Source organism: Phyllostomus hastatus, unplaced genomic scaffold (genome assembly GCF_019186645.2).
Source record: "Phyllostomus hastatus isolate PE091 unplaced genomic scaffold, TTU_PhHast_1.1 phas_scaffold_46, whole genome shotgun sequence".
Classification (NCBI taxonomy): Eukaryota; Metazoa; Chordata; class Mammalia; order Chiroptera; family Phyllostomidae; genus Phyllostomus; species Phyllostomus hastatus.
In genome coordinates, this window is record NW_025334032.1 from 21,171,162 (window position 1) to 21,198,376 (window position 27,215).

At 44.7% G+C, this 27,215-nt stretch overlaps 2 protein-coding genes across 9 annotated transcripts in view; one reads left to right on the forward strand and one right to left on the reverse strand.

Annotated features, from left to right (window-relative positions):
• The first annotated feature begins 57 nt into the window (after nt 1-57).
• LOC123807587 (STING ER exit protein-like) lies at nt 58-2,271 on the forward strand. 4 transcript variants are annotated; one of them, XM_045821556.1, is made up of 2 exons: nt 58-189; nt 1,215-2,271. In XM_045821556.1, the coding sequence occupies exon 2, from the start codon at nt 1,318-1,320 to the stop codon at nt 1,984-1,986; it is 669 nt and encodes a 222-aa protein (XP_045677512.1). In that variant the 5' UTR covers nt 58-189; nt 1,215-1,317; the 3' UTR covers nt 1,987-2,271. The 4 variants fall into 4 exon arrangements, with proteins under 4 accessions (XP_045677512.1, XP_045677511.1, XP_045677513.1 ...); XM_045821555.1 differs by having other exon boundaries at nt 64-268; XM_045821557.1 differs by having other exon boundaries at nt 64-268; nt 1,338-2,271.
• A 3,984-nt stretch (nt 2,272-6,255) lies between these two features.
• Nucleotides 6,256-27,215, reverse strand: part of IKBKB (inhibitor of nuclear factor kappa B kinase subunit beta) — a 50,223-nt gene continuing 29,263 nt past the window's right edge. For 2 of the 5 annotated variants that reach the window (XM_045821449.1, XM_045821450.1), the window contains 15 exons: nt 26,783-26,907; nt 23,452-23,559; nt 22,129-22,258; nt 21,566-21,760; nt 20,779-20,893; nt 19,092-19,215; nt 18,365-18,516; nt 18,139-18,200; nt 16,946-17,067; nt 15,208-15,257; nt 14,999-15,098; nt 14,643-14,790; nt 11,138-11,265; nt 8,828-8,918; nt 6,256-7,165 (listed from right to left, as the gene is read on the reverse strand). In XM_045821449.1, the coding sequence (XP_045677405.1) occupies nt 7,100-7,165; nt 8,828-8,918; nt 11,138-11,265; nt 14,643-14,790; nt 14,999-15,098; nt 15,208-15,257; nt 16,946-17,067; nt 18,139-18,200; nt 18,365-18,516; nt 19,092-19,215; nt 20,779-20,893; nt 21,566-21,760; nt 22,129-22,258; nt 23,452-23,559; nt 26,783-26,907 (1,716 nt within the window). In that variant the 3' untranslated portion in view covers nt 6,256-7,099. The remainder of the gene's footprint in view (nt 7,166-8,827; nt 8,919-11,137; nt 11,266-14,642; nt 14,791-14,998; nt 15,099-15,207; nt 15,258-16,945; nt 17,068-18,138; nt 18,201-18,364; nt 18,517-19,091; nt 19,216-20,778; nt 20,894-21,565; nt 21,761-22,128; nt 22,259-23,451; nt 23,560-26,782; nt 26,908-27,215) is intronic. The other 3 variants (XM_045821453.1, XM_045821452.1, XM_045821451.1) reach the window with 3 other exon arrangements.

Consider the following 27,215-nt stretch of genomic DNA (forward strand, 5'->3'; position numbering starts at 1 on the left):
ACGATAGGAGGCGGTGCCGGCGCGGGGCTGGGACCGCGCTACTTCCGTTTGTGAGACGTGAGAACCTAACCGGGACGGTGGAGAAGACTGGAATTTGAATTTGGCAGGAGGAAGGTGGACACTCAGAACTGCATCCCAGTGGGGTCAGGAAGACCTGGATTCCTAACCTAAGACGTATCTGTTTGCCCAGTACGTTGCTCTGAAATCCTCTCCCTAAAAGGGGAAAAATTGGAGCCCGGTTTTTGACGCTGAAGTCAAACTTAAGACGGTAGGGTCTATAAGGTAGTGGGATGGGAGAGGAATACTGAAGACTGCGCACATTTTGTGTGCACAATAATTCAATAATTATTTATTGAATTCGTGACGTATTTAAAATGTGATTTGAGGCAACACCAGGGTCATACGTACTGTCAAAACTTGATGTAAGAATATAGTGCAGTCCACAGTGCGCTGGCGTACTCCTGTACTACGGGAAGCAGGAGTCCGGAATGAAATACGACGATAATAGGAAAACCTCCTATGTGAAACATTTTTTATTCTTCTGCCTTTTGTGGTGGGGGCCAAAGTGAAAAAGCCACTAGAAAGAGATAAGTACTTAACCTAAGCTGTTGTTACAACATGTTGACCTATATCTAAGAAACTTAGTTCTGCTTGAGAAATGAAAATGTAACATCAGCAATATTTTCCGTGTTAATTCCTGGGGTTCATATTAAATTGCCACATTCCAGGCTATTGCTTTGTAAATAAAATTAAAAGCTTATTACAAAGTGATACATGATTGGCTGTAGAAAAATCGGGAAAAGTATAAAAGGAGAAAAGAAAATTAAAATCAATGAACATCTTGCCATCCATCTTAATTACTGTTAATATTTTGGGACATACATTTCCAAGTCTTTGATTCCAGTTCATTTAAAATTCCCATTATATTTTAATAGTGGAATAATGCTTTAGGTATAGTTTCTTTGATTAGGTTCTGCTTGTGTTTTTTTGTGTTTACAGTATCAGTGTGCATCTTAAGTTACAGGTATTGGACAGTTGTATTTCTTTTGTGAATTTCCTATTATATCCTTTGTTCATTTTTCTAATGGGGTATTTGTCTATTTACTAGATTTTTAATATGTTACTCCCGACCCTTTCTGTACACTGTATTTGTATGGTTTTTGTAAATATTTGTATTTGCTACTTATCCATTGCCTTTTACCTTTATTCTGAAGCTTCTTCACTCTTTGATTCTCACCTTCAATTAGAAGTGAGTCATCTGGATTTCTGCGTGACTCCTTATTTTAGTGTTGAGATTGTGGGCTTACCCTATGAACTATGCCTAAAATTGTGTCCAGGTCCGTTGTCTGCTCCTACACGCGGGACCGGGAGGAATATGAGGACAGCGAGAAGCCCCTCCACATCTACTACTGTTTGTGTGGCCAGATGGTTCTGGTACTGGACTGTCAGTTGGAGAAATTGCCCATGAGACCCCGGGATCGGTCCCGGGTGATTGATGCTGCCAAACATGCCCACAAGTTTTGTAACACAGAGGACCAGGAGACTATGTATGTTCGCAGGCCCGAAGGCATTGAACGTCAGTACAGGAAGAAATGTGTAAAGTGTGGACTGCCACTCTTCTACCAGTCCCAGCCAAAGAATGCTCCTGTGACCTTCATTGTGGATGGAGCAGTAGTCAAGTTCGGCCAGGGTTTTGGGAAAATGAATATATATACTCAGAAGCAAGAGCCTCCTAAGAAGGTGATGGTGACCAAACGGACCAAAGACATGGGCAAGTTCAGCTCTGTCACTGTGTCTACTATTGATGAAGAGGAAGAGGAGATTGAGGCTAGGGAAGTTGCTGACTCATATGCACAGAATGCCAAAGTGATTGAAAAACAGCTAGAGCGCAAAGGCATGAGCAAAAGGCAGCTGCAAGAGATGGCTGAACTGGAAGCCAAAAAAGCAAAGATGAAGGGGACATTGATTGACAACCAGTTCAAATGATCAGGACCTTTCTTTGAACCCAGGCTAGAGGCAAGTATTTAGACCAGAGGCCAAAAAATTTTCTTGACTGCAGGGACTGGTTCCTGCCTTTATGCCCCAGCAGAATGCTTTATGTTGCTTCCTACATTCAGGAGGTCTTGGAATCCATCTGACCTGCTTTCTACAAATGGATTTTTAAAATATATGGGTCTTCTGTAGGATTTTGTGTCCATTTGATGTCAACTTCTTTAATTGTGAAGAAACTCTATGAATAGATTAGTGCTTAAGTGTCTTTAGTTTCCAAAGTAGCTGTTGTTTAATAAAATGTTTAAAGATTTTTTAAAAAAAAGTGGATCTTAGTTGTTTTTGTTGTTTTTCCTATCCATCTCTATTCCAGGCTATATTCATATTATTTTGTTCTGAAGAATGACCATTCTTCATTAAAGTTTTTATTTATCTCTGAAAAATGAATGTTACAACTTTGGGAAATTGTGGGATCATTTTTTATATGAGTGTCATGCCAACTTAAAAAAACAAACAAACAATGGAACCAGTGCCAGAAAACCCAAGGGAGATAATCAATTCTCTGTCCTTTTCTTTTTGGATCAACCATTAACATCTGATCCATCTAACTGATGGGAATCCCGGCTCCTGGGGTCTGCGGCATTGTGGGTGAGATGAGACAAATTCACACGGACGACTGAGTCCTGTGGAGGAAAAGGAATGGCGCGGCCACTCTCTCAAGGGGAGAGTGCCTCGACCCTTGCCTTGACAAGCTTCTATTGGGTTCAATTTGCATAGGAATACAGGGTGTATATGTAAAGCTCATCAATCATTGTCGGGCAGAAATGATTTAAACAATAGATAACATTCAAAGAACTCTGAGGGCTTATTCTGAGTCAGGGTCAGATAATTCAAGGGCATAAAACTTTGAGGAACAAACTCCCTTCCTGCTGGGACCCTTATTTAAATTGAGGGTATTAGCAAAGTAGGTTTTATAGGATTTTATGCATTCTTTTTTAGGCCTGATGCCCTAGGGAACCTTCTCTTTCCACCACAGGGCTGCACCACCCTCCTGCATTGTTTCAGGCTTAAGTCAGGCAGGGGAAGTAAGGCAGCCAAGAGATTAGGAGACTTCTTGCAGACAGAATGAGGATTCAGGCTATATCAAAGCCGAGGGGTGAGAATCCATCACCCCCTTACTCTGTAGCTCCCCAAGTCCTTCCCTGAGGGCCCCTTCGCAACCATGCCTGTCTTAGGTCATCCCTCTTTTGAGGAATCTTACCCATCATTGGCTGACAAGTCATCCACCGAGGAGCCAAGCAGGGTGAAGAGGAAGGAGGCAGAGGTGGTGCCCCTACAAGGAAGATAAGCTTTGTCTCCTAAGTGGCTTGTGGTCACAAGGTCCTTTACTCAGCCTTAGCCATGGGGGATTACAGCTTCTGAAACCAGGCAGGGTGGTTCCCAACACTTAACCACTCTCTTCTTGAAATGTTTTCGATTGGCTTCTAAAATAGTGTATGCTCTGCATTTTCCCTCTTCCTTACCCTTCTGTAGTAGCCACTCCTCAAGTTTGTTTTTTTTTGTATTGGTTCCCAGTTCCTCCTCCATTCTCCAACCTCTGTGGGAAAGTGCCTCTGGCCTTGATCTAACCAGCTTTTCCACCTTGTCCAGTTTCACCTGTTTAAATACCATGTCTAGCTTGTAGTTTCCTAAATTTGTATTTCTAGCCTTGATCCCTCTTGAGCTCTAGTACCATGTATCAAACTGCCTACTGGCTATCTCTAATTGTCCACAGTAGGCATCTCAAAGATAAAATGTCCCACAGAACTCCATTCTTGCTCCACTCACTAGCTTCTCCTTAACTTTTCCCCATCTCAGTTAATGACACTTTTTAAAGTTTATTGGGGTGACATTGGTTTCAAATGTATATTGTGTGTGTGCCCACCACCCAAAGACAAATCATATTCCATCATCATATATTTGGCCCCCTTTACTCTTTACTACCCTCCACCTCCTTCCCTCTGGTAACAATACTGTTGTGTCTGTGAGTTTCAGTTTTATATCCCATATATGAGAGAAATTGTGGTTCTTAGCTTTTTCTGACTTATTTAGCATAATATTCTCAATGTCTATCCATGTTGTCACGAAGGACAGTATTTTATCTTTCTTTATGGCTGAGTAGTATTCCATAGTAAAAATGTACCACATTTTTATCCAATCATCTGTCAAAGGACACTTTGGTTGTTTCCGTGTCTTGGCCCCTGTGAATAATGCTGCAGTGAACATAGGGGAGCATATGTCTTTGCAAATAAATGTTTTCAAGTTTTTTGAGTAGATAGCCAGAAAAGGGATTGCTGGATCATATGGTAACTCTATTCTTAATTTTTTGAGGGATGCCATACTGTTTTCCATAGTGGCTGTACCATTCAGCCACTTCCAGCAGTGAATGAGGGTACCTTTTTGCCCACATCTCCAACCCTTGTCACTTGTCTTGCTGATAGTAGCCATTCTAATAGGTGTGAGGTGGTATCTTATTGTAGTTTTGATTTGCATTTCCCTAATAGCTAGCAAAATGGAGCATCTTTTCATGTATCTGTTGGCCATTTGTATGTCTTCTTGGGAGAAGTGTCTGTTCAGGTTCTCTGCCCACTTTTTTAAATTGGACTGTTTGGTGTTCAGTTATATGAGTTCTTTGGACATTAACCCCTTGTCAGAGCTAATGTTTGCAAATATCATCTCTCATTTGACTGGTTCCTTTTTAGTTAATGATACTTTAATCCACCCTGCCATCAGACAAAAACCCTAGGCGTCACAATTACTCTTTTCACACTGCACATCCAGTCTGTCAGCAAGTCTTGTCTGATCTGTCTCCAGAATATACATTCTCAACTGGATTACCTCTCAGCACTTCTACTGCCCCTACCCTAGTGCACTCTATGTGATCTCACTCCCCAGCTACTGCCGTAACCTCCTCAGTGGGCTTCCTGCTTCTCCTCTTGTTCCAAGTAGGACAAGAGTGGTTTTTTTAAAAATGCATATCAGAAAATGTCATTCATTTGCTTAAATACCCTCTTGTTACACTTAGAATAAAATCCACACTACTTTCCATGGCCTACAAGGCTTAATGTAACCTAACCCCTACCATCTCTCCCAGTTCTGACTTTTCCGTTTCGTATGTATCAGGATTTACCGCACACACGTACCCACTCCAGGGCTCTTCCAACATTGCTCAGGCCTTTGCCTGGCTGCCTTCTCACCATCCAAACCTCAGTCCAGTAGTCACATCCTTGTCACATTCCTGAACAAGACTTATTAACACTCTCTACCCATTACTGTTTCACTTTCTTCATAGCATTGAAACTATTTGACACTTACACATGTTATTTGTCTATTATCTACTGCTTGTTCTACCCACCTTCCCACCAATGTAAGCTCCATGAAAGTAAGGAATTAATTTTTGTTTGCCATACAGAGGTGCTCAATAAGTACTTGTTGAATATCCTAAATTGTAATTTTGCTGAAATGCTTCAAATTTCACAGGATTTGGACACATCATGATGTAGAATGGCTAATCATCCCAGGTTGGCAGGAACTGAGTTTACTGGGATACAGAACTTTATGGGCTAAAACCAGGAAAGTTCTGGGTAAACCAAGAACTGTTTGCTCAACAGTTCTTGCTCAACCTTAGATAGTTAAGTTGCTCAACCTTAAGATATGTCACCATTTCAACAAATTGTGACAGTAACAAAATATTGTCAATAGGTTCTGCAACTTTAAGCAAAAGGATATATAATGAAACCAATTTTACCATAGGATAATTCATACAAACAAGAGTTAAGTTCCTATAGTATCTCATCAACATTGTAGTGAAATGACATTGAATGAAATGTTATTCAAAGACCTGTTTACTTTAATATACCAGTGTACAATGTAGCTCTAAGAGGCAATTAAAACATGAAATATTTCCAAAACTTACTTGACCATGAAACCCTTCTGTAGTATTTCCATGGAAGCCATTTTGTGAAACTCTTCTATTCCAACTTTATTCTCTAACCAAACTCATTTCTGTCATCATCTGAACTTGTTTTGCTTTCCTGCTTTTATGTAAAGTTTTATGAAATGTCAAAGAGGCAGTCCTAGTGCTACAGCACTGTTTGGTAAAGGCACTATTCCATCTTATAAAATTTAAGTTGGATTATGAGTTCATAAGTCATAACCGAAGGCACTATAAAAGTAGATTGTGAAACCCACTATGAGTGTTTGAGTCATATTAGAAGATACAGAAACGAGTTTTTAAATAAAACAATTTAATTCTGCTAGATGATATGAGGGGCAGGGACTCCCTGTCCCCCTACCACCACACACGACGCGACTGAGCAAGGACAGGAGGTGTGAGCATTGTGGTCAGCAGGCCAGTGGTGACAGGTAACCTTTTCTCCTTTCCTTCTTCTGCATGACAACTCACTCCCAAGTCATCTTTGGGAACTAAAAGAAGGGAGCTGCTCCTCCATCCTGGTTCTAGTGAGTCACTCCGAGGCTGAAAGGACTACAGACAGGGAGCTTGCATTCACAACCTTGCCAAAGGGAGAATAATAACCAACGTGTAAGTAAAAGGACAATTTTAGCAGCCATAAAATGAAAAAATGGGAGAGGAAGGATGGGGCCAGGCCAAATGCATGACTTAAAAATCTGTTCAAGAGAAGCCAAATCCTCTGGAGATTAGGAGGGCTCCAGAGAAGACAGGCTGGCACCAAGTGCTGTTCGTACTATGTCCCGAAAAATTCACTTTAGACATTTGTCCAGTGGTCTTTGTGTAACTGTACTTGAGCACTTTTTTCAGAGAAGAGGAAGTAGTTGCTAGTGGTTTAATCTCCCGAATGCTCATGCCTGGCATCCATGTTTGCTGGGCCTCTGGGATGGAGGACTTCCAGTGTACGGACAAGCTGTCGGCAGTGCCCACAGAGGGCCACACCCTTGGTTCACAGTCAACACCACAACTGTGGGACAAGTGTGAAGGTCTCCATCTGCGTGCCAAAGATGCTGGGTGCCAAAGACATCTGTATAGCAGGGACCGCTGTGGGAGGGCCTCAGGCCAGGCAGCCCCATCAGGTGGTCAAGGCCACACACACAGTCATGAGGCCTGCTCCAAGCTATTCTGCTCTTCTTCCTCCGTCTGCAACCAGCTCCAGTCTAGAGACTGAAAGACAAATGGCAGGTTAAAAATACAGCAGCCACCAATACACCTCAGGCTGTTTTTCTTCTCTGGGAGGCAACCAACACAATGTAGAAGGAAATATAAACCCTCTCATTAATAAGTCTTATTATTGCAGGGTACCCTTGAGCTAAAGGGACATATTCAAAACCACAGAGGATCTTTTCTTTGGACTGGCTTACAGTCCCTGAGATTCCTGGACTATGGAAACTGGAAAGGCAATTTTAGTATTACTTGTACTCATGGCATTTATTTACACCTACTGTGGGTAGGTAGTATGAAAAGCATTCCAGGTGGAGCAAAATCATAAGCAAAGGCCCTGTGGCTATAGGAGTACATCATAATCTAGGAGCAAAGCAAATCTCAGTTATTGATTTCCAACCTCACCAGGGGAAGTACTCTAATTAAAGACGTCCTCTTCCTCTGGTAGAAATGCAAATTAACAATGAAAGGATTAAATATACAGTCCCATGAGGAGGAAGAGCAGCAACAACAGGTACAGAAAGCCACCAAACCAGAGAATGACACTTGAATAAATACCATATCATCACAATTAATGGTATCCCCTCTGATCCTTCTGAAAACTAAGAAATTACGGGGGAGGCTAGCAGGTCATTGTACTGGCGAGAAGAGGCCCTGTAAAGGTCTAAGGGAATGATTTAGGATCCTCACCGTAATGTTGGTTTTGTCTTTTTTTAATCCTCGCCCGAGGATTTGTTTTATTGACTTCAGAGAGAGGAAGGAAGAGAGAGAAAGAGAAACATGGATGTGAGAGAGCAACATCGACTGGCTGCCTCATGTACACGCTCTGACAGGGATGGACCCCGCAACCTGTTGGGTGCATGGGACAATGCCCCAACCAACTGAGCCACCAGGCCAGGGCAGCTCTGCCTTAATGCACCTATATCTCGACTGGTTTTCTTTAGGTTAGTTTCCCTATAACCAGTACTACCTACTGCTAAGCTCTGAGTCCCTGAGAAGCTGGGCCATGACAGGTTCTTGCTTTGTCCCTGAAAGCCAGCACAGCACCCACAACACATAAATGCTCGGCAATGGAGCAAAAGTTGCTGGGGGTGGGGGTGCGGGGGCAGCAGGGCAGGTCTTTTCGGAATAATATTACCTTCTTCATTGCCAAATGTTGTAAGGATTAAATGACGTAATGCACGTAAAGTACTTGTGCCCATTTCATAATGTGAGCATTATTTTGATGATGAATAATAATAAATATGTACAGCTGACCCTTGAACAACACAGTTTGAACTACGCAGGTATACTTGTATGTGATTTTTTCCAATAAATACAGTAAATGTATTTTCTCTTCCTTATGATTTTCTTAATATTTTCCTTTCTCTAGCTTACTTTACTATGAAGAATACAGTATTAATACATACACAAAATATGTGTTAATTGTGTTATCAGTGAAGTCAACAGTAGGCTATTTATAGTTAAGTTTGGCAAGTCAAAAGTTACACGTGGATTTTTGACTGTGCAGGGGTTAGTACCCCAACCCCTGCATTGCTTAAGGGTCAACTGCACTAGAACCCCCTGCATGTATACTGAGATCAAGGAAACAATGCCTTTCCATTTTCTTTTTCTCATCTGCTGTAGAAGGGACATGGAATAGCTGGGGTTCACACAGGCCATTACCCGTAAACTCTGGTCCTGGTCTTTCATGGTGTCTTGCATTGCGCTTTCTAGCTGGGTGCAGAGAGTGTGTGCTTCAGCCACCAGTGCGTCACTAAAGGAAAGGATCAAGTTATTAGAGAGTGGTCAGCATTATTTTTTCAGAGATGATACTGTTTTAAAATATGCTAAAGAAGTTTTAACAAGGTTTTAAAAACTGAGTGAGAATTATTTTGGTGCCGAGTGTCTTAAAGCACCATGTTGTGAGCGAGTGACCTCACGCCTCCAGGGAAGCACTCTTTGGAAGCCCGAATCTGGCGTTACCTGTCATGGTGTGGGAAAGCAAACCAACCCCTGCTTAATAAAAAGGTTAAAAGTAAAAGAGCTCTTTTGGACTTAACTAGACAGCTGAATTTATTAATTCTTTCCAAACTGCCAAAATCTAAAGATAACTCCCAAATCACCTGTTTTCTAATTTTTGAAATGGCAAGAAATAGAGAGAGACCAAGCAGTTTCACCAGGTCTCCACAGTCCCTTGAGATCCGACGAAAAGCAAGGTCTGGAAGCTGGTTTCATTTCACTTGTGCTCTCCCCCTTCCGTGGCCACCATGCACGTGTCCTGTTAAGAACGGGCCACGGGGAGACAGGGGAGAGTGTAACAGGCCACCCGCCTTTTCTAATCGCAGCTCTATGACCTGTGCTCCCAGGATAACTTTTCCAGATCTTTCCGTTATTACTGGAGGGAACAGGACAAATCCCGGAAAGCAGTGTCCTCTCACCTTGCAAGGTGTGGCACTCTGATGGAAGGAACACAGGGCACCTTTCTGCTTAGTCTCATCTCCAGGACTACTGACTAGGTTCAAGGCTCGGTGCCGGCTCCAGAGGACAACGTGGGAGGCACAGGACCCAGGCATTATCCTCAGGGACCCCACAGTAGGTTGGGGAGGGAATCGAGAACCTAAGGCCATATGTGATTAAGTACCAAACCACTACAGGCTATGAACTCCCCAAATACTGGAACAGGACTTTTTAAAACAACTTTATTGAGATAAAATAACATACCATAAAGTTCGCCCAGTTAAAGTGTACTTTGATGGCTCAGGATATTTACAGAGTTGTGTGACCATCCAAATCATGTAGTCTTGGAACATTTTCATCACCCAAAAAGCAATCCTGTACCCACTGGCAACCACTTCCCATTCCCTCTCCCCACCTGCCCCAGGCAACCATTAGTCTGTTTGCTCTGTCTATAGACTTGCCTACAGGAACTGACTTCTTCTCCAGTGTCTAGGGCGTGGCACATAGAACGTGTTGAGTTAATGGGTGTGAGACTGAATTAAACACAAAATCCCCCCACAGAAGGTCCAAGAAGAGAGTGACCCCTGTGTGCTCTGGTGGTCAGGGCTTTAGAGGGGGTGGGAAGCAGATGTGCCCTCCAGATGGGAGGACCGTCTCCAGGAAGTTCTTGAACTTGAGCATGCGTCAGAACCAGCCTGGGCTTCTTAATCCTGACAGCTGTGCCCCACCACTGAGCTTCTGAAGCAGAATCTGCATCTCTAACAAGATGCTGCTAATGCTGCGGTCTGAACCAGACTTGAGGAACCACTGGGCTGGCGCAAGGAGTTTGTGTGGGCACAGTGGATCCCCCTGAGCTGCTCTGAGGGGCCGAGAATGTCTGAAAAAACTCAGGATGGATCCTCTAGGGAGAAGGAAACCATTACAAGTTACTGGCCAAGGAGTAACTTGATCAAAATGGAATTTTGTGAGGACTAATTTGACCAGAGAGGGCTTGGAGACAGAACCAGGCAGGAGGCAGGGAGGCTGAAAGCCTTGCCAGAAGGGGCTGAAGTGCTCTGTTCACCACCTCTGCAGCAGCGGTACAGGTGACAGGAGAGGAGAGGAAGGGATGAATGGGAGGTGATGAGAGGCAATGGGAGGAAAACAGTAATTTGGTAACTCAAAGTGGTGGTGGTGTGAGAGGGAGAAGGCAGGTGACTGGGGGGCAGGGGGGAATCTGGTTTTGAAGACCAGAGAGTGACTGATAGACTACAGGACAGCCTGTGACTGACTAGCACTTTTCAACATTCTCATTGAGCAATTAGTAATCCAACCCTCACACAAGAAAATTTTGGTTACTGAGATATGCTGACTCCCAAGGCACTAGGAGGCGTTTGTGCCCGCAGTGCCACCATGGGTAACAAGCACAAAGGAGAACATGCACAAAACCATTAGACAGGCGAAACGGCCTATCAGCGATAAACATCCACTTCCCCAGCAGGACCTGCTGACGCGCCCTTGAGTGTTACACCGGGCTGTTAACCACGACGGACGTACCTTTTGCTGACCGACTCTGGTAAGCAGTCAGGGGCAGTGGGAGGCTGAGACATGAGCTGACCAGAGTGGCTGAGGCGAGAAGCATTCATGCTGTCTGGGCTTCCACTGACAGGACCACGGACCTTGCTCTGAAACACAGACCGAAAAGGAAGTCAACCAAGTTCTGGAGCAAAGGGAAAAGTCAACTCCTGCATTCACATCATGGTATTTTCCCATGGGACAATTGGTTATCAGACACATGTTATTCCTAGAGGATCTCGGTCAACACCTCTATCCATGACAATCAGCAGTTTGCCTTTCCGTTTAGAAAACATTTCTGTATTAGGTGTACTTTTTGATAAGAGATTCTAAATACAGTCGTCCCTCGCTATATCGCGGCTCACTTATTGAGGCTTCACTGAATAATAATAATACTTTGAGATACAGTGAAGCCGCAATAAGTGAACCGTGATATAGCGAGGACGACTGTATACTTCACTGGTGAGTACCCATATAAAATTTTATGTTGTTAAAATACGTAGGTTTAAGAGTGTAGAAAGGGTTTAAGAGCATATGAAGTGTTTATAAGAGTGTGGGAAAGGTTAATAAGAGAGTGGGAAAGGTTTATAGGAGTGTGGGAAAGGTTTATAAAGCCTTAAAATATATATAAATAACAAAATACATATTACGCCGCTACTTCGAGGATTTTCACCTGTGGCGGGGGGCTCTGGAACATAACTCCCACGATAGGTGAGGAATCACCGTATAGGGAGATTTGAGTGCCTGTATTTGTAGGCTTTATTTCATTAAATTTGATTGCTTAATGAACTCTTATACGGAAATGAAAAGTGAGGTGTTTTTACTCTTTTCCAAGTAGAAGACTAAGACACATAAAAAAGTTGTCAGTGACTTCCTGTGAATTGCACCCTCTGTGGACGCTGAGAAGAAAACCAAAATACTCTGACTCCCAGGCTGCTGCAGCCAGTCCGCATCGAAGCCAAGATGCTAAACCGATGGCTCCTGCTCCAGCTACTTGCACCTGCTCAAACCCACAGCCCACAGACACGACCTACGATTGACCTTCTCAGCACCTCCTCCTCACCACACCTTCATCTGTGGGCCTCACCTGCTGCTCATTAACCCCTCTCCTCACCCCCTCCCCACCCTGCAGCCCACAGCTTTTCATCCCTCTCAGCCGCTCAAACTGTGGGACCTGTCCTGGCTCCACATCTTCCCTTCCAGCCAAATGTCAAGGTCCAACCTCAGCCAGCCATTCAAGTCTCCTAGTCTTCCTGCCCTTTGTCTTTCTGCTGGATCTTCCCTGCTGATTATCACCCTCGGAGAGGCCCAGTCATCTACCTCCTTCGCTTCTGCCTTGGTCAGCAAGTGAGGAAGGAGATCCCCATGGTGCTGTTCGGCTCCTCACCCTGCTACCGGCCTGTCCTGTGCACACAGGAACTACTCAACTCCAGCCCCACTGAGTGGCCCCTCGTGCTCGACAGTGGGGTCTGCCAAAGCCTCAAATCTGTTCTCCAGCTGCCACCAGAGTGAGTTTTCTAAAACCCTAATGGGATCCTCCCATTCCCGAAATTAACTCCCTTCAATGAGACGAAAAAACAAATACTGCAATGTTTCCTCCATCTCTTTAAAATAAAGTGTGGCCTGAATGAGCTAGCCCTTGTCTGCCTATCGAGTGCCATCCCTGGGATGCCCTCCCCAGCACCACACCAGCCTGCTGATACCTCCTCCCTCCAGGCTTTGACAGAGCAATGTCTTTGTCCTGGAATGTCCTCATCTCCACCTAGGCACCCACCTACGTCCTACGGACACTTTAGGTGAAACAATACCTCCTTGTGAATGTTTTCTGTGGGCCCTTCACCTCTTAAGACTGAAGCTGGCATTCCCCCTCTGCATTCATGCCACAGCTAGTGCTTATTACAGCTGCTGTATGGCACTTCCTGCCCTAGACTGTCCTCATTCCTTCCCCTGTCTGGGCACCTCACCAGATTGTGAGCTCGTCAGGCCAGGCACCATGCGTACTTTTCCTCCTGCAGCTCCAGTTTTCAGGCCCCTCCTGGCACATACAGTCAGCACTCAATCAAGGGTGAATGGACGCAGACCAGGCCATCGCTTGTGAATACCTCAGCTTCCCTCTTCAATATTCTCTGCCTCGTTGAATCTTCCGTTTTTTCCCTCCTTACTTACAGAAGAAAATGTCATTCACCCCTTCCCAAGGCCAAGCTCATGATACTGACCTCACCATCGTTCTCAAGACTGGAGACTAAACTGTCTCCTGTCACTTTGATGCTGTGAATCCCCGGAACACTGTCTCCTGCTAGGCTTGTAAATATACTCCAGTTTCCATGATCTTAAAAAACACCATCCTTGTATCCTGCTTCCACCTTAAGCAACTATATTCCCATTCTCCTCTGCCTTTTTTTTTTTTTAGATTTTATTTATTTATTTTTAGACAGAATAGAAGGAAGGGAGAAAGAGAGAAGCATCAATGTGTGGTTGCCTCTTGTGCACCCCCTGCTGGGGACCTGACCTGCAACACAGGCTGTGCCCTAACTGGAAATCAAACCAGTGACCCTTTGGTTCGCAGGCCAGCACTCAATCCACTGAGACACACCAGCCAGGCCTCCTCTTTGCTCTTAAAGGCTATCAATGACTCCATGGCTCTCTTTTCAATCTCTTCAGCTTTGTGCAGCCTTCACTGTGAGGGTCACTCTCTCATCAGCTCTGGTTTCCATCACTTTTGCCTGGCTCTTTTCTCTTCTCTGTCCTGAGCTTTCTTTTTTGTGTTATGTTTTCCCTCTAAGCAACATTCAGTGTTCACAGCTACATGAGACAGGTGATGGGCACAGAAAGTATGAACTAGAACAGACTCAGCACATGCAGATGAGGACCCACCATGTCATGCTGCCATGCACTGTAGAGGGCTAAGTGCGGGACCCCCAAAAGATCTGTCCATTCCTAATTCTAGAAACTTGGAAATGTGAGCTTTTTGGAAAAGGGTCTTTGCTGATGTAGTTAAGGGTCCTGAGATGAGATCATCCTAGACAATTTGGTGGGACTGAAGCCCAGTGACAAGTGTTCTTCTAAGAGACACCCAGGAGACAGACACAGAGAAGGCCATGAGAACATAGAGGCAGAGACCGGAGTGGTGCACCAGGGAACATCTGGGGCCACCAGAAGCTGGAAGAGATAAGGAAGCATCCTCCGCTGGAGCCCTCAGAGGGAGCCTAACCCTGCCAGCACCTTGATTTCAGACTTCTGACCTAATACGCTGTGGTAAGTTATTACAGTGGCCACAGGAAATGAACACATGCATAAACAGAAACAATGGGCCTAGGCCCTAACTCCACCCCCCACTGCTCGCTCTAAGGCACAAAGAAGTGAAAGCCAAGCAGCAGCAGCTGAGCGGTTATCAATGGGTTTGTGGTCCCTCTTGCACGGCGATGACAGCGCGCAGAGGGAGGAAGGCCCGGAGAGGGCTGCAGGCCTGGCCACGGGGCTCACTCACACACGCGATCTTCAGGAGATTCCAGAGCTCCTTCTGCCGCTTTTCCTGAAGCCGAACAACAGTCTTCTCATCCTCGTTCATTAAACTCACCACCTCTTCCACCTTGGGCAACAATTCCAGAGCCTTCTGCTTGCAAACCACAGTTTTACTGTAAAGAGTAAACAAGACAAAATGCAGTGGCATTTGGCGTAGAGAAAGCAGGAGAACATAATCCCTGGCAGTTATGAGTCCATTCGGCAGCTGTATAAAAATTTTCTTCCGGTGGGTAAGCACATCAGAGTGGAGTGAAGAAATGGCCTCACAAGGCTTGCTGCTTTTCCACATTCCCCCTGGAGTGGCAAAGTCGGGGTTCATACCTGAGCTGTGTATAAATCACTCGCACTTTCTTCTCAAAGGCTTGGATGGCCTGAAGCAGCAGTCGCACCATTTCCTGACTGTCACCCTCAGTCCGTTGGTCTGGAAAGAGGGAAGGAGGTGCGCAGTTGCTGCAGGGGGCAGGCATGGAGACCAGGGCCTCACACCTGAGGCAACAAGGGACCCGAGGCAGACGTAAAACCCCGCTCACCTCTTGGTTTTTCCCTGAGTCTCCTGTAAAGCTCCCTTGCTTGCTCTTCTCTGAAATACATGAAGAAGAAGTTCTGTATAGATCTGAGGCCAAATTAGCACATTTGAAGCATTAATAAGCTAATTCCTGCCAGCAGAGTTGCTGATTTCTAGAAATAAGACTGACACTATGTCTTCATTGGGGAAAATGATTATTCCTGGTGATATTATAGATGATTATCTATAATAAGGAAATGGTCATTATCAAACATCTCCAAAGTTTCAGGGGAGACGACCTAAAGGAAAGGAGTCTCCACTCTGTCCCATGGAATTCCTATCCCCTCGGCTTCTGCAGCAGTGCTTCCGGGTGCCATCCCTGGCCCCAAGCCAGGAGAACACAGCTCCCTCTTAGAAATGCGAGCCCAGGTGGACACAAACTCCTATCCCTTTTTCACCTTAACACAGTGAGACTAGCTAACATTTTCAGAGGTGACTTTCATTTGAAAACTAGAGGAGAATGAAGGTGCATATGACTCAAGAAAATGCAGAATACAAACAATCAGATTTCTGACAGTCTGGCTCCTGGTCCTGAGAATCTTGGTAAAAGCCTCAGAGGATACTGCTAAGCCCAAGTGAGAGCTCCTGAGAGGCCGATGTGCTCGCTGCCTCCCTCCACTCTGCACCCTGGGGGCTGTGTGCAACTTCCTTCAGGCCAGGCGTCCTCTTAGAGCCAAGGCGAAGTCCTGACAAATACCTCAAAAGAACAGTTTCCAGGTCCAAACTTCTAAGAGTTGCCAGTCTTGTCCTTCTCTTTGAGCTACACCTGGGTCAGGGTGGGCTGGACGAACAGTGATGCCTGATGCTGTGGGAAAGGCTCCTTGCAGAATAACTTTTATAGTTTACAAACTACTGATCTATGCATTATCTGAACTGATCCTCCCAACTTTGGGAGGTCAGACAATTTTTTTGGCCACTAAATACAAGGGGTGACCCTGCCAAAAACAGGAATCATCTTCCGGAGGATAGGCCCCTTGTGAGTGTTCTAGGAACCCATGTGTATCACTGCACCAGCTGGCATTGTTGTTAGAGGCTGTGTTCGGCTTCAGTGAATTTTTTTTGAAGACTCTTTGATTGCATTTGCCCGTTTCATAATGGGTGATTTATGAGTGCACCTGCTCACACTGCACTGAGTGAGTGTTCAGCAGTTTTTGACCAAAAATGGCATGACCCCCATGCTGCACCCCCCATTCACCTGATCCTGCCCCAAACAACTTTTTTCTTGTTTCCCAGATGGAAAAAACCTCAGAGAGAAACATTTTGCCAATGTGGAAGACGTGAAACAAAAAACGGCAGAAGCACTAAAAGGCATCAAAGTTGACAAGGTCAAAAACTGTTCTGAGCAGTAGAAAAACATCTTGATAGGAGTACTGCATCAGATGGAGAGTACTTTGAAGGTGACTGAAGTTTAAACATGCAAGAATAACACACAATTTTCATAAACAAATTCCGGGGTTTTTTGGGTCCCCACCCCACCTTGTAGATATGGAAACTAAGGCTCAGAGTGATGATGATCTGTCCTTGCTCATTTCTGGAACATGCAGAGATGACTCACTGGGGGTGGGGAGGGTGCACGTCTACAGGAGAACAGTTCCATGAGCTTACTTAATAACCACACAATTCCAACACACATGTGGAAACTCCAGTTCTGGCCTGTGTGTATGTTGGGGACAGCATGTGCGCCCCGCCCAGCTGGTACTCACAGGTCGTCCAGCGTCCCGCCCTGCTTCCGACCCATCGGGCTTCTCTGCAAGTCCACAATGTCCGTCTGCAGTGCCATCATCCGTTCCACCAGATGTTTCACTTCATTCTCCTGGTGGAAGAGCTATGCTAATGTCAACTGACGTAAGAGGAACATTCTGAGATGCAAGGGTTTTGGGGGAAACCCTCCAGGCTCACTACAGACTCTCAACTGACTGGCTAGAAGGAGTGTGGGTTTCGGAGTCAGAAAGAGCTAGGTTTGGATCTCAGGTCTACCACTTTCTGTGTGACCCTTGGGCAAGTTACTTAACCCTTGCTGTGCAGTTTCCCACCATAAAATAGGCTTCTAATGGGGCTGGCCTGGGGGTCAGGTAAGTATGTAAGGTATCCGGAATGGTGCCTGACACATAGGATGACCGATGTTCATTCCTGTCTCTTCTCTTAATTTGTCTATCCAATGCCATCTCGTGTGGGGCCCTGGATTCCTTTCCTTTACAGATTATGTAAGTGAGTGCTGTGCTGGGTGGAGCACTCACCGGTCTCTATGGTTAACTAGGGAGTTGTCTGTACACGCTCAACGTTAAGTATGCATTTAGTACTGATTTTCAGAAGCAAACACTAAAACACAGAGGCAAAGGTCCTTGCCCAAGTTCACAGGAGAAAATGGTAGAAAAGCCCAAGAAAAACCCTCAGAGCCCAAGGTCTTCAATCTGTGTGAGGTTCACTAAGTAACACCTCTCCACCTTCCTAATCCACATTTTCCAGTGGCACTTGAGTTACACTGTCCTAAGACTCTCTGCCTGGACCTCTTCTCCCCTGTGGCTTTAGTGTCCCAGCAAAAGTAGGCAAAAACCTTTGACGAGATGGAGTATTGATCATTCATCCGAGGCCCTTCCTAACGGGAAGAGGTCCAGGCTTCCCCCCAAGGACACTTCACACTTTGCTCCTCATTCAAATCTGGACCAGCTCTGTCCATCTGGGTAGCTCCCAGACCTGCCACAGTGCGGTCCCTTTCAGTGGCCCCTTTTACTCTCCCAGTCTCTTTCCAGCAAGTTCTAGTAAAAGTCAGAGCACGGCGAAGAAAACTTGAGTTTTCCCATACAAGATAGGCCTAGTGTTGAAGAGAAAGTGGAAAATGGTAGAAAAAAGCCTCATCCTCTTCAGTAAGGGTAAAATCCTAAAATGAGTGTCCTACCCGCCCACAGAGCTCCACGGCCTGTTCCATTTCCCTCCAGGCCAGCAGCAGTTTATCTGATGCTGGAAAAAAAAATGTAGGGGGAAAAAAATGAAAAACAAAACAAAGACACCACAAAACCAAAACAGAAACAAGCAACTCAATTATAAAGGGATAAAAGAAACCTCAGGAACAGAAAATAAGAATGAAATGGTCTCTCCAAACTCATTGAAAAGAGTACACTCACTGATCCCAAACTCAGTTTGCTCACTATACTTCTCCAGGTCAATCTGGATGCTGGTCTTAAAGAAATCCAACTTGGCCTTGAGCTGCTGAGACATGGAGGCCATGGAATTCTTCATCTTGGAGAGGCAGCTGTTATTCCGCAGGAGATTCATCCTGCGGGGACCGCAAGAAACAGAACCTTGGGGTGTCTTTGGGATCCAAATACCATTTCCTGTACAATAATAACAAAACAGCCTCAAATGCCAAGGCAGACCCCTGCTATAATTATTATAAGAGCAGCCAGTTCAAACCATAAAGACAACTTCCTTGTCCTCAGCAATGCATGAGGTCCTGCACCAAAGTGGGAATCAGGCCGACTACTACATAAAGGGCCCATAACCCACACCAGTCAGAACCCAAGGAAGAGGCAGCCAGTCCCCAGCATGGCAGCCGGGGAGGGATGCTGACCCAGACTGCAATGAGCTCCTCCACGTTCCAAATTCCGCCCCCACGTCAGTCAGCCCAGCCCTCAGTTCACACTTCTGCTCCATGTGCCCACATCGCTCAGCCTGCCAGGTCTGAAAGGGCCTGCCTCCCTCCAGCCCTGCTGGCCACGTCCTGCCCACCCAAACCAGTGTCTCCCTCTTGTCTCTCCTAACCGTTTCTTCTGGGCCCTTGCCTCCACCACCACCCTGTGGCCAAAGCCACCAAGCAATTTTAAATAAGCCCCAAACCGCCTGGCACAATACATGGCAGCTCGTTGTCCCTGCTGCAGCCGGTTACAGTCCTCCTTCAGGGTTTGGATGCTGTGCCAAACCTGGCCCCATACTTTCCGCAGCTGGAAGAAAGACAGGTTCCTCTTGGGCTCTTGAACTGGAACAGAGACATATACAATTGTCAGAGAATAACGCCCTATGATTAACCACATCCTGCCTTGCAACATCGCTGGCTTTTACAATTTTAGAAGTTACATAACTACTATGCTATTATATAACTCTTTGGGGTGCTATGTCTCGTTACTGCCTCATACACATTTTTGTACCAGTGTGCATGAAAGTATGTACTAGTGAATAAACAGCTGTTGCTTTGATCTGAAGAAACAATTTGTGAATCATGAGGAGACAGTTATATATACACAGACTCATATAGAGTCTTGCAGAAGTAATACCTGCTTGAGTGTGGTTGGTGGGGTAATAATATGGGTGAAATAATATATAGTTTTAATTTGACCATTCCACTTAAAATGTCATTATGGTGTGATTGAGTGTGATATTCTTCTGTTACAGAATTACATGCTCATGATTTTGTAATAGAAGATTTTATAATAAAAAAGGGGTGTTATTTGTGTTAAACCCTGTATTTTTTTTAAATATTTTACTTATTTACTTTTAGAGAGAGGAGGAGGGAGGGAGAAAGAGAAGGAGAGAAACATTGATGTGCAAGAGATACATGGGATCGGTTGCCCCTCTCACACACCCCCAACCGGGGACCTGGCTCACAACCTGGGCATGTGCCCTGATTTTGGGAATCAAACCGGTGACTTTTCAGTTCACAGACCAACGCTCAATGCACTGAGCCACACCAGCCAGGGCGGCTCATATATTTTTAATAGATACTCTATGCTCACAATATTTAAGGTCATATGAAGCTTTCTAAAAATGCAGCTTCAGTCAGCAGTACTGGAAGATGACTAAATAAGCAATAAGCCTGGAGATCTCTAAGCCTTTGGACCTCTGATCTGTTTATTCTGCGTGTGGGTGTGTGTGTGTGTGTGAGAACAGGACTGGGAGAAGGGTTAAAATGTCCATCTAACAAACAACAATGTAATGCTACAGAGGCAGGTAAAAAAATAGGCAGCTCTATATGCACCAAAAGGGGAAAAAAATCTCCAAAATATAGTAAGTAAAAAAGGCAGGTACAGAACAGTACACATGGCATGCTACCATTTTTTGGGGGGGGGGTAACAAAGTGAATATATATAACTTATAAATGCACATGTGGAATACCCCTGGAAGGTACACCCAAGAACTTGACAGCAGCAGTTTCTCTGGAAGAGACTGGGAAACTGGGGAGGGAGGATGGCTTATTTTTCACTGTATATCCTCTTGTACCTTTTGATTTTTTGTATCATATGTATGTATTAACTATTAAAATATAAATAAACTCAAAAGTAAATAAAATGGCCATCTGATTCAAGGTCAGTGGCTTGCAGACAGCAGTCTCTGTCCTCTGTCTAAAGCTCTAGCTAGGAGGTTGGAATATACGCCTTGTCAGCTGTGCTATTCCTCGCATGCCCCTAGCAAAGAAGAAGGCTGCCCCGAGGTCAGGGCGAGCTGCCCTCCGTGGTAGGCGCCTATCCCGTGGCCCATGTCTCTCTCTCCTACCAGGTTCGGAGCATTATACGTGATTATTTTAAAAAAGAAATGATGTTCTTACGGATACAGCTGACGCTTTCGGGTTGGGGCCGTGGAGAGATCTGGGTCTCGTAGGTGACTTTACTGTTGTCAAAGAGAAAGACGAGGTCCATGTCCAGGGTGCGGCCCTCATTCAGCTGCAAAGCGACACGAGCGAAATGAGATCCTGTGGACCGAACCCCTCCTTTTTCCATGTAGTAACGAAGAGACCTCGGAGTGTTTCCCTCTGTTTACCAACAGCATCATCTTCAGCCAGCAAGTACTAGGCACTTGTCTTGCCCCTACTTCCTTTTCCTGTTCCTTACTTGTTTATCCCAATGTACACCTTATTTACGACTTATCACATTCTATTTTATTCTATGGTTGTCTTTTGGGTGCAACTTAGACATTTTCTATCTCCTTTCCTCTCCAAGAATCGTTTCTTACATGCTAACTTCAACAGCTGGCAGGGGGCGGGGGGCAAGGCAGGGACCATGTCTTTCATTACTATGATTGTCAGCATTTTTGTACACAAGGGGTGCATCGTGAATAGTTTTGGTTGACTTGGAAAAATGAAGCATCACTTTGATGACAAAGGTGAAATAAAGGTACTCTAAGTGGTCTGGAAAGTAACAAGTCAAGTGTGGAATGACTGGTGTCTCCTACTAGGTCACACAGGAGACCTTCCATTCCCACTTTAAAAAACCAAGCAGGTATCTGTGTGATGAACGGAAATGATAAAGCAGAGCTAAAATCTGAACCCGTCATTATTTTCCCCACCGACAAAGTCAGGAAAAAACTGGGCGTTCCGCAAGAAGCCAGGGGCTCACCTTGCCGTCTGAAATACACTGAGTGGCAGGCTTGTCGGGGATCAACGCCAGACCCGCTTCTTGCAGCAGCTCCTGGTCCTCCTCGGGGATTCCTGTGTCCTGCTGGATTCTGGTCTTTAAGCTCTGTAGACTCTCGTCCTCTGACACTGGATAGGTGTGAATGGTGCCTGTGACCATGTTCAAGATATGAACCAGCTGCAACACAACCCAGATGTTACTGGAAAATCCCAACTCTAAGATGCCCATCTCTTTGCCTGGATCCTCTGCCACTCCCAACACTTCCCAGCCACACAAAGGATAGCTCCCTAGCTTGAGGATGGGAGCCCTAGTGCCATGGTATATATACTCTAATCTTTAATATTCGTATTTGTCCATAGCTACAATCTTATAGCCTATGTCCGTCAGCACAGGGGTTCTATCCTCTACCTTATGCAGAGATACTCTCGGAGCAGCCAAAATTCCCCCACTGGTCAGACAGCTCATGACCTGTTTTTTAAGGAGCATTTCTTCCTCATAAGAACTGCTGTGTCCCGTGGGACCTGACCTGTTGCCTCCGTGCTCACCTTTAGGTTTAATATGCCATCCAGGGCCTTGAAGCAGCCGTTGGGCCCGTGCACAGGATCAGTGCCCCTTTGTCGAGGGTGCCACATCAGCATCAGCTGCAGCCACTTCTCCAGTCGCTGTGCCAGGACGCTGAGAAGAGGAGCACAGTGTAGGAGGTGACACCTCTAACTCGAATTTCAGGTGGCCTTAACGTGCGAACTGAAAAGCACACACCTTGCATGCATTTCACCATTAAACACACAGATGGCAGCCAATAAATGATCACTGAAAATCAATTAATCTGAGAGAAAAAGGGAATATTTCCAACCAAATTAATTACTCAGGTGCTTATCACCTCTCCTGATTTGCTAAAACACCCCTTCAAATCAGGGATTTCTCCACAGATGGGTCAACAGGCTGGTCTCCAACTGCCCACGCTTTTAAATGCACTCCAAAGGTGTGCCTGACCTCCAGATGGTCTCCACGCACAATCTAGACCCCGTACTGCACATTCGTTTATTTTTTTAATCACCTCCCTCAAAGGCCTTTGGTGGTCTCATACGCCTTCCCTTGGCCCTGCAGGCCCCCCACAGCCTGCCTCCTATGAGGTTGCAGCTGGCCTCTCACTGCCCCTCCAAGAAAGTCCTTTGCGAGGCCACCACAGCTACTGGCTGATTCCCTACACGTGTCTTTGCTCCCCCCAGCCTTTACCCTTTTAACTTTCTCTTTATCTCACCATGTCCTGCACATCTTTCCAGATCCTTCCATAAAGCTGTAGCTCACCCAAAGTCATTCCACATTAGCTCTAATCTATACAATACATCTCCCCATTCTCTAAATATCATGGTAGTTATTATCCATGGTACTCATGGATAGTATGACTGCCTGGTAGCTTTCTTTTGTACTATTACTCTTCATATTCTGGCTCTAGGATAAGATTATAATGCTGTTCAAATTACAACGGTTAATTTGTTGGCTATGACACAGTATTAGTAGGCTACATAAGGAGTGCAAAGAGAAAAAAGTTTAATTCCCTACCTTTAAAAGACTTACAGTTGAATAGGAGAGCAACTCAATGCAAAACCAAATGTAACACAAGATCAAAGCTACTGAGGGTAATAGAAGGTACAGAGACATTGTTATGGGAATTTAGAAAAGATCATTTCTAGATGGGGCAAGGAGTGGGAATCCATTCTAAGTTTAACACTGAGGTGGATTATGCCTAGTTCTTAGTTATAGGATGATATCCAGATTACCTATCTAAAAGCCATCAGGTGTCACCTCAGACATCTATTTCAAAAAGAGGAAAAAATTTGCTGAAGAAAAAAGCCACTGTACCTTACCTGTTAAGATTATTGGGGTAGGGTAAAGAGCTTGAAAATTTCACTGCTCCATTCAAGTCTTCAAACACCACGATGTCCATCTCACTCTTCTGCCGGACTTTGGAATGCCTGCAGACACGAGTTCTCGTTCATGACAGCCCTGCAGTCACTTCACAGACGAGAGCCGTTTTACATTTGTAATATGTCGCTTTACAACTGGACGGGACATGCCCAGGTCACTATTCTACCTTTTCAGCTAATGGCAGTGCGTGTGCACCCCGGTAGGAAGGCTGCTTGGAGAGTTCAAGAACGGTCAGTGCTGCCTGCACGCCTGGAGCCGCTAATGTCGTCCTTCCAAAGCACGATTACGGCACATTTCACACGCACAGGAAACGTGCACAGCACAGGCACGTCCCTCTAACTGCATACAGCTAAACATTACTTCTAGGGGTAAGTGTGCGTTTACATTTCCTGACTGAGAGAATTTATTAATGCATCTGAAATGGTATTTAAAGGAAAGAAATTTTAAATCCAACTGGTTTAAAATCTTCTTGGTGAAAAGGACAGTAATTTGAATTAGGCCTCACAAATAACCAAGTACTTTGACACTGAACAAGCACCTCCTTTACCATGGTAACCCCATGTGGTAGACATTGTTTTCAGTCCATTATCATTGGCAGGGAAACAGGGATCAGGTGATTTGCCCGAGGTCATACAACCAGAGAGTGGAAGAACTGGGGACTCAAATCCAAAGTCTGGTGTTCTTTCTACTCTGTTTGAATGTCTGAAGCTTTCCTTTCCAAAAACACCTAGGAAATTCAAATAAAAGTATCCGAACACATCTCATTGGTAAGGGGTGAACTGGCCGATCTGGGGCACACGGGAAACCCAGAGGAGCTGGCGGACGGCAGAGGCCGGTGGGTCACAGCTCTGGCTAAAACTGACCGCTGTACGTCAGGTACACCAAGACCTTGTCAGTACATTCAAGTGGGAGGATGATCCCCTAATAGAAAAGTTAATCTGTCAATGGAAAATTATAAAAATAAAAGGACATAATAAATAAAATGCTTGTTGCTTAGGTCCTAAAATGTGTTGCAAATTAGCTTTATAATCCTATGATAAAGCTGAAATTACATTTGTCCTAAAATTACTATCCACCTGCCATCTGAGATGAAAGTGAAATTTTAGAAGCGTTGTCTGAGGCATTACAGACCAGATAAGACGGGCACGTCTCACATACTAGGTCACTACACAGCTCCTTACTGGGCGTCAGAGGAATCCATTTGAAAGTGGTCACCTGGCCTTCCAGCCCCGATGAGGAGAGTTCTAGGAAGCCAATTCTGCAGACAACAGACTTACTATGAAGATGTTGAGCCTTTAGGAATGTACTTTCAGATAGCACTTGTTCTTCCAATTCTAATGGATTTTACCTCATTTTGTTATAATACTCGAAAAGGTCAACATTTGAACTGAAGAAATGCAGTAACTGCTTCATTATTTAAAAATACTGCAGCTGTACAGATAAAGTTTTCTTAATAATAGCTACAGTATAAAGTGTAACTATAAATTAACCAGCTAATTCCTCAATATTCAGAACCTATGCAGATCAACAAGCATTGCTTGTTTTAAAACAGGCCACCACAGGAGGGCATTCTTTGCCATTTCACCAGACTCCTCACGAAGAGCAAGGCCCTGGCCTCCTGCATCTTTGCACTTCCCACACCTGGTGCATAAAGGTTGATGGAAATGGGCTACCATCGTGTAACGCCACTCTCTGGAACAGATTTCAAAGGCTACATCTTATTCTCATAAATAAATATTCTCGTGACGTAAATACCTGCTTTTAAAAAACTTCTGTTTTTACTAGTTCCAGAAAGGTAGAGAAATGACAACAGCCAGTGCTGGCAATGGCGGGGTGAAAGGGACAGCTTTGTGTACTCCTGGAGGAAATGGTACTAACGCAACCTTTCTGTTAAGCATTCTGTTAATACACATCAAAAACCTTTGAAAACGTGCACTGTCTTTGTTCCATTTCTAGGACTTTATCCAAGGGAAAAGTGACTGTGCCTATATAAGGACTTCCCTACCAGGATGTTATTCTTGGTGTTATTTTACAAAGTAAAAATTGTAAACCACCCACGTTTCTAACAATGGAGGGTGAGTTAAATGAGCTATAGCATGGGCACTCTGTAGAATAGCAAACAGACATCACAAATAATACGGGACAACATGAAGCATTTTCAATAATAAGTTTGCAAAGCAGGTTCTATGCAAGTACGTGATTTATTTGTGTTTTGAGGGGAGTCTAACACACACCGAAGAGCCTGGAGACACACAAAAGTGTTCACAGTGGTTGTGTCTAAGGAGGGAAGGAAATGTTCACGGTGTTAAACTGCCTTAGAAGCATGTACAGGGCAGAGTTCTTACTACGCCACCTCTGATGTAAAAGAGAGAGAGAAACACATTCATGAACAAACACACAAACACATGCCGATGCACTTGTATGTGTGTGAAACCAGGTGGCTGGGAAACTAGTCAAGGTGACTTGTCACTGTGTACTCTCTCACACTTTTTGCAGTTTGAACCTTGGGAATTTATGACTGCTCCAAAAAACTAAAAACTGAAAATTAAAAAAGAAATTTGAGCGACAGTAGCATTGTTTAAATTAGGGTGTGGCCTTTCAAGGAATAATTCTGAATGAAACCTAATTAGGAGAATGTTAATTTTTAAATTACGCATGTCCGTAATGATTAACTTTTATAAATATATTATGGTCAACACATTTTTTAAATCAAGAGAGTCAGAGAATATAGAGTAATTTTAAAAACTTAATTGTATCCTTTGGTTTTTTACTAGAAAATCTTTGTAACTTATTTGGCTCACATTTTAAGCCACTTTCTTATACTTTTAATATAAAAAAATTATATTCAGGTGTAGTAAAATTTGTCAACAGTAAATTTTCATACAACTATTTCCCATTTGTCTTGTGCACACACCTTTATCTGTTTACTAATACACAGATTTTTCAGGTAAGCACACACATTTGCATAACTGTGAATGTGCTGACTTGTTGCTACTGAATGTAGGGCGAATGTCATTTATATCACATCATATTTAAAGATGCTAATACTTAACAACTGCCCTACTTTCCTAGATTTTCAGAGCTTGAACTGCCCACAGGCTGGACTCCGACAGGACTTTCTCTCTGGAGACAGATCACAGATGTCTCAGGCTGAGCCTGGGAGCACCCAGGGAGATGGAAACAGGTAAAGTGACACGACAAAGACAGAGGGACACACTGCTTCAGGAGACTCTCCTGGCCCCTATCCCAGGGCCGTGGTCTCTCACTCACCACTGCACAGGCTGCCAGTTGGGGAGGAAAGGCCGGAAGCCCGTGATGCACTCGAAAGCCAAGGTGCCAAAGCTCCAGTAGTCGACGGTCACTGTGTACTTTTGCTGCTCCAGCAGTTCTGGGGCCTGCAACGACGCAGGCGGAAACACACCTGAGCCCCTGCGAGAGGAGGCAACCAGCCCTTCTAATCACACCCCACACTTCTCCCAGCTCCATCCAGAAGATACTGGCATGTCCATTCAGGGGTGAGGAGGTGACTGTGTTTAGGTGGTGTTATCTAGATTTTTCTGTACCTCATTGACTCCTGATGCTGACTCAAGAACCCCTAAGGGTACTTTTAGATAGATCAGAGTACATCATATACCCTTCTCTTGGGCACTGTGTAGAGACGGGAAGATAGACTACACACAACAGAGAAAGATGATACTGAGCT

Excerpts from the sequence above, each read along its gene's own strand:
- LOC123807587 (XM_045821556.1), top strand. The coding sequence starts at position 1,318 with ATGCCTAAAATTGTGTCCAGGTCCGTTGTCTGCTCCTACACGCGGGAC.